Consider the following 6,530-nt stretch of genomic DNA (forward strand, 5'->3'; position numbering starts at 1 on the left):
CAACACATGTGTTACACTTCCACATGTACCTTTTATTTCACCATTATATGCATCGATATAATTTAAGTTTTGGCCAAGCTGGGTTGCCTGGCTCCTGTGCTTACCCCTACGTTCCCGATTATTCGGCTAGGCGGTAAAGGGAGCACCTCTGTAATTGTTACTGCCGGATCAGCCGGATGTGTATCTCAGACTGGGTGAAGCCGAAAGCTAGCGTTCTTAAAGGAATATTCGGTCGGTGACCTAAAAGATGATCTTTTCACTTATTTATTTATGCGCCCCCAGATGCTTTTTCCCGCGTCTTTTTCGTAGAATGGGCATGCACTTTAGGGCATGCCTCCCAGGGAAAGGAACCCCTAACGGAACTATTCTCCTTGGAAGATGTTTCTTACTAACCATGTAATATAACATAACTAGTCGGGCACGTGTCTGTTCACGCACTAATGACCCCTACGCCTGGTCTCCATGCATTCCCCGGCTCTTATATAACCGCATGGGAATTCGGACACACTTCGGACCATCAGGTCCCGAGGCTGAAGCGAAAAGGTCGGCCATGACAAACGATCTACAATCCGGCTAGAAGGCATTATAAATGTCAATTAAATTATATAGTCATTCTGACTGATTGTATTCTTCTTCAATACCATCTAACAGGCTGTCTAATTTACAGTCCTGCTGGGAATACTTTGCGACCAATTCTAGTAGCGATGCCTAGAAGGAAGAAGCCGAAGCACGGCGGTTCCGTATTTGGCCATGAGTACATCCGAAGAGACGGGTTGAGGCGCACGATAGATTGATGCGTAACATTTTTGGTACTCCGACCCGTTTTTTCAAAGAGGTACTTTCGTCGATGATTTAAGATGTCCAAGAATTTATTTATTTACATTTACAATTCCGTGAGGCAGAGCCTTCGGGCAGAGGAGGAGCTGCGGTCGCGCGGCCGATGGCCCTTTTTACATCACCTGTTGGAGCGACGGGCGCACGGCTGATGTAAATCATCCGTTGAAGTTAGGTGTTTTTGTTGTAAAATTCGCTTTTTTGGTGATGTAAATTTGCATCTAGCAGTTTTTACATCATCTGCTCTAATAAACACAGCACCACCAGCTCAGCTGATTCGGACCTAGTCAGCCCCACATGTCACTCCCACAGACCTCCACCATCTGCCGTTGCAGCCGGGCCACCTCGAATGCCAGCCCCACAGGTCATGGACTTTACACCACCAACAAAACCGGTGACGCTTTCCAGACGAGAAATCTTCCGGAAATAATTCTCTCTTCCTTGCTTGCTCCGGCGTCTTATCTCTTCCCTCCCCCACCCCCGCGCGCAGCCTGGTGCGATCTTCCTCTCCCAGCCATCCAATCCCCAAATCCGCCTAATCCAATCTTATCACCAAATCATTCGCCACTACTAGCATGCTGCCAGCGCGCGGCGACGCAGTAATCGCCGTCGCTGCACGCGGGAGCGATCTTGTTGCTCCGGCCATATAAATATCCTGACTTCCTGGTCGCTGTCTCCCGGGGATTTGCTTCCGGTCCAGCCTGATTGCGGGGCGAGAGATTGGAGAAGCTGTTTGGTTGTGTGGAAGGATTTGGAGGAGTTTGGGAGGGTCTCCGAGGCGGGATACGTACGGTGCCGGGAGTCCGTGGAGGAAGGAAGGTGATTGCGTTCGGTGGCCGTCATGGCGCCAACGACGCACTTCACGCCGTCGCAGGCGCACGCGGCGGCCGCCTCCCACCACCCTGCCGCGGCGGCGGCGGCGGCCCCCGCCACGGCCACGGCCCGGCTGCATGCGTCGGCGTCCGCGTCGGCTCCTGCCGCGGCGGCGGCGCTTTGCCCGCCCTTCCTCGCGGCGGGGTCCCACTCCGTGGCCTGCCCGCCCGTCCAGAACCCGATATTTAGTGGCCCGGCCGCGCCATGGGCGGTGCAGCCCCAGCGCGCCGCTGTAGGGGCGCTTGGCCCTGAGTTCAGGCGGGCGCGCTCCACGAAGAACATCTCCAAGCGCAACAACCGTGGGGCGGGTGGCCAGGACCGCGGCGGGCGCACGTCCTCAGCTGCTGCTGGGCGCTGTGTTGACAAGCTGCTCCGTGTTGCCCCTGATGACCGGCGCGCGCTCGGCGCATCGCTTTCCTCTTTCCGGGGAGAGCTGGTTGGTCCTGATGATTACTGCCATGTCCTTCGGGAGCTCGGCGACAGGGACAAATCTGCAGTCCGTGCGCTTGAGGTGTTCCACGCTGCATTGCCCCTTGTTGGCAATGGCTCCGTCGATAAAGGCAAGCTTTTGACTGCCGCAATCGGTGCACTCGGCAAGATGGGGCGACCAGACCTTGCAAGAAGAGGTTTTGATGCTGGCATTGCAGGGGGTTATGGCAAAACGGTGTTTGCATACTCAGCGCTCATATCAGCATATGCGAGGAGTGGTCTTGCGACCGAGGCCATGGGGGTGCTTGAGTCGATGAAGGGTGCAGGCTTGCGGCCTACCACAGTTACGTACAATGCGGTGATTGATGCATGTGGGAAAGGGGGTGTTGACCTCAGGTTCACGCTCGGATATTTTCGTCAGATGCTACGGGATGGGCTCTGTCCCGACCGGAAGACTTTCAATTCACTTCTTTCTGCGTGCAGCCGCGCAGGGCACTTGGAGGATGCCCGTGCTGTCTTTGATGAAATGACCCATCTTGGCATTGGGCGTGACATTTACACATACAACACATTTATCGATGCAATTTGCAAGTGTGGCAACATAGAGCTTGCTATGCAGGTTCTGCTGGATATGGAAGCGAAAAAGCTGAAGCCAAATGTTGTTACATACAGTACACTGATTGATGGATACTCCAAGCTGGAGAAGTATGAGGAGGCACTCAAGTTGTACGAAAAGATGAAGTCTTTGGGAATTCGATTGGACCGAGTTTGCTACAACACAGTGCTGGCTATTTATGTGAAGACCGGGAAGTATGCCGAAATTGCCATTGTGTGTGACGAGATGGAGGACTCTGGGATTGAGAAGGATACTGTCACTTACAATTCTTTGATTAATGGATATGGAAAGCAGGGACGCTTGGACATCGTCTCTTTCCTCGTCCAAGATATGAGGAGACGCGGGGTAGCTCCTAGTGTACTCACATACTCAACTTTGATAGATATCTATTCAAAAGCGGGAATGCACGGAGATGCATTTAATGTCTATTTAGATTTTAAGGAATCTGGCCTAAAGGCCGACGTTGTTCTGTTCAGCTCTTTCATTGACACATTGGCCAAGAATGGATTGGTAGAGTGGGCATTATCTTTGCTAAATGATATGACTGAGATGGGTATCAAACCAAATGTGGTTACATATAACACAATAATTGATGCATTTGGCAAGTCTAAGGTACACGCTGAGGAGGATCCTGAAGTTGGGGACATGGGCATTGTTGGGGTTTATAATGGCCAGATCATAAGGGCTGCTAATCCAGTGACAAGAGGACGCTCTGCCATTGATGTCCGGATGAGGAGGTCTCAGGAATTGTATTTCATTCTGGAATTGTTTCAGAAGATGGTCCAACAGGGTGTAAGGCCAAATGTTGTTACATTTTCTGCGATCCTGAATGCTTGCAGGTACATCTTGATTTCTTTAACTTAAGCCTTTTAATGCCAAATCTCTCTAATTCTTACTCCCTCTGTCCCATAATATAAGAGCGTTTTTTACACTACACTAGTGTCAAAAACGTTCTTATATTATGGGACAGAGGGAGTAGTATTCTACCACTGGATGCTTATCTAGCCATTTTGTTATTAATTTTGTTGTACTAGTTGAAAGTTAAAAAATTAGTGCTATATTATACTGGAAATTGTTCTCAGTATTCTGCCACTAGATGCTGTCTGGCCATTTAGTTCTAAACTTGTCATACCAGTTGAAAATTTCAAAATTTTGTGCTGAATTGTACTGGAAGCTAATTACCTTTTTCCTGTCAGTTTAATTTTTCTAAGTCCAATATGGATGTATGCTTGCACTGGTTAAATTTTAGCCTTCAGAATACATGATCTGCGTATGGAAAATACTATTTATTTTACATCCTCTCATTTTTTGCTGGTTCTAGAAAAGAGTGTAAGCCGAAGATATCCTTATGTCTCCATATTTATTTTGGCCAAAACAGAAGTGTAATACATATGAGGGTTGAGTTAGGAAATCATGTTATTAGTACATAAATCTGAATTAGCAGAGTCACATTGCGCTCCTCTCCAACCTGCAAATCTGGTATACGTAACTAACTCTACGCTTTAATTTGGTTCTTGCAGTCGCTGTAATAACTTTGAAGATGCAGCCCTATTACTGGAACAACTTCGCTTGTTTGATAACTTTGTCTATGGTGTTGCGTATGGGCTCCTTATGGGTTACCAAGAAATTTGGTCGCAAGCACAGTCCCTTTTTAATCAGCTGGGACGCATGGATTCTCCAACATCGTCTGCCTTTTATAATGCTCTTACTGATATGCTGTGGCATTTTGGCCAGGTAGGATCTGCTCAAAGTGTACATCTTTGATTTAAGTATTGTGTTGATTCGCAAAAACAGAGATTTTGTGATGTTAAAAAGGTTAAATCCTTGAGTAATCCTTAGCAATTTATCGATGCTTAGGGGTAATTTTTATTCTCAACTGACTGGTTATATTTGAATAGATGAAATAGTATCATAGTAATACTTGTTCTTTTATATTAACTTTTAAGTGACTTGTGATAGTTTGTAATCTTTAATATTCCCTTGGTGTAGTGGATTTTGTCATTATCCTTAACCTTAGTATACATGGAATTTGATCTTATCTCTTGAATGAAGATACTCATGATATGTGATAGCCATTCTAATATTTCAATTAAACATTTTTTACGTAGTCTATTGGCATTTTTGGTTACTTTGGAAGTTGTTTTGAGATTTGTAGTAGTTAAACTGTCCTGAATTTGGTATTTACTGGACAGCTTGATATTTAATTGTACTAAACCATCTTCATATGTAGAGTAGCAAGCGTTGCATGCTATGTAAAATGTTCCCTGTTAAACTGCATACACAGGGCTAATCCATTTGATGAATTGAATGACAAATGTGTGTTCCTTCTTATTTTCAGAGGCAAGGAGCTCAGTTAATTGTGCTCGAAGGGGTAAATCGCCGTGTGTGGGAGAACACATGGAGTGAGTTTTGCTTGGACCTGCACCTTATGTCATGTGGTGCAGCTCAAGCAATGGTCCATGCATGGCTCCTGAATGTGCGCTCTATTGTCTTCGAAGGACGAGCTATGCCTGAGTTTCTAAGGTACTCGATGCTACAACTTATTTTTCTTGTGTTTGTTACATTTACGGTAGTTTTGTGTCTGTGCAAATGCAAAGGCTGTTAACTTTTCCTCCCATCTGTATCTGTATAACTGAAACCATGCTCTGTATATCTGTACAGCATTCTGACAGGGTGGGGAAAGCATAGCAAGATTGCGGGCGCAAGCACTCTTCGCCACGTCATCGAAGCACTTCTCAACTCAATCGGAGCACCGTTTCAGGTTGAGCGATTCAACATTGGAAGGTTTGTGTCGCCCAGCGTCGTGGTGGCTGCCTGGTTGAGAGAATCCGGCACCATCAACACGATACTCCTCAGTGACGAGCGTGCGCAGCGTGCAAGCCCATCCAATCTGGTGCCGAGGTTGGAGGCGCTGCAGTTGTAGCCCGTAGAGCACGGCATACCCCTGTAGCAGCGTTGTCTGTAAGCTCCCCCGCCTCTCCTTAGTTTGTCTTCTGCCTTTCAGAAGACTGTGTAGTGTACTATAGGCTCGCCGAATAGGAGCTTGTTTTGTTGTTGAATCCTGTTGTTAATTGGCAGTGTGCCTTTCAAGTTCCAACTCCTTTCATCAGGGGTGGAGAAAAGAAGTTTAATGAGAATCCACCCGATTGGCTCCCCTGTCCCCGATGGATTGTCGCTTCGTCGACAGCAAGGACCGGGAATCACTGCTCTCAGAGGGTCATCTGCAGCAGGTTAAGATGCCTTGAGTTCTTGTTTTGGTACTCGTCCAGTGACGGCAGATACCTGGAGCTCTTTTGCTCTTGTTTCGGCAAGTGCCATGGATGGATGACGCTGACACCTCCACTGGCTGGTTTTCCCCTTTGGCTCGTGATGCTGCTTTACAAGATACAAGATGCCATCAGCTTTGTTGAAGATGCAAATGGCATCTCCCCGTCCATGAATGATGAGCAAGCAGCCTGTGGCTATGTGGGCAGCTCAAGTGGTTGGCTGACGAGGCGCCATGGAAAGGGCGAGCAAAAAGGCGTGGAGGAGATGAGCGCAATGTGTAGTCTGCTGATTCATTCATTCATTCACTTGCCATGGTTCCTTTCTGAACAATTGGACCTGGAGTGGGGCATTGTCAACCATTCGAAATGGTCAAAAAATTGGCTGGAAACTGTATATCACCGACACGCGACCCATTTTTTTACTTTTGTTTTCATTTTACATTTAATGGTTGGTTCGCTTTTCGCTATCATCGGTATTTGACTTCTTCCTCCTCGCATACCCCCTTGCATAT

General features: G+C 47.3%; 1 protein-coding gene across 1 annotated transcript; it reads left to right on the forward strand.

Moving 5' to 3' along the window:
• Positions 1 to 1,245: 1,245 nt before the first annotated feature.
• On the forward strand, positions 1,246 to 5,893 carry LOC125508124 (pentatricopeptide repeat-containing protein GUN1, chloroplastic). Its single transcript, XM_048672721.1, has 4 exons — positions 1,246 to 3,591; positions 4,273 to 4,486; positions 5,091 to 5,275; positions 5,414 to 5,893. Exons 1-4 carry the CDS (start codon positions 1,676 to 1,678, stop codon positions 5,673 to 5,675), a joined length of 2,577 nt encoding a protein of 858 aa, XP_048528678.1. The 5' UTR covers positions 1,246 to 1,675; the 3' UTR covers positions 5,676 to 5,893.
• Positions 5,894 to 6,530: the final 637 nt, after the last annotated feature.

This window comes from Triticum urartu, chromosome 5, assembly GCF_003073215.2.
Source record: "Triticum urartu cultivar G1812 chromosome 5, Tu2.1, whole genome shotgun sequence".
In the NCBI taxonomy this organism is placed as follows: domain Eukaryota; kingdom Viridiplantae; phylum Streptophyta; class Magnoliopsida; order Poales; family Poaceae; genus Triticum; species Triticum urartu.

Coding starts and splice junctions, on each gene's coding strand:
- LOC125508124 (XM_048672721.1), top strand. CDS start 1,676: ATGGCGCCAACGACGCACTTCACGCCGTCGCAGGCGCACGCGGCGGCC. Junction 3,592..4,272: donor GCGATCCTGAATGCTTGCAG/GTACATCTTGAT, acceptor TGGTTCTTGCAG/TCGCTGTAATAACTTTGAAG. Junction 5,276..5,413: donor GCTATGCCTGAGTTTCTAAG/GTACTCGATGCT, acceptor ATATCTGTACAG/CATTCTGACAGGGTGGGGAA.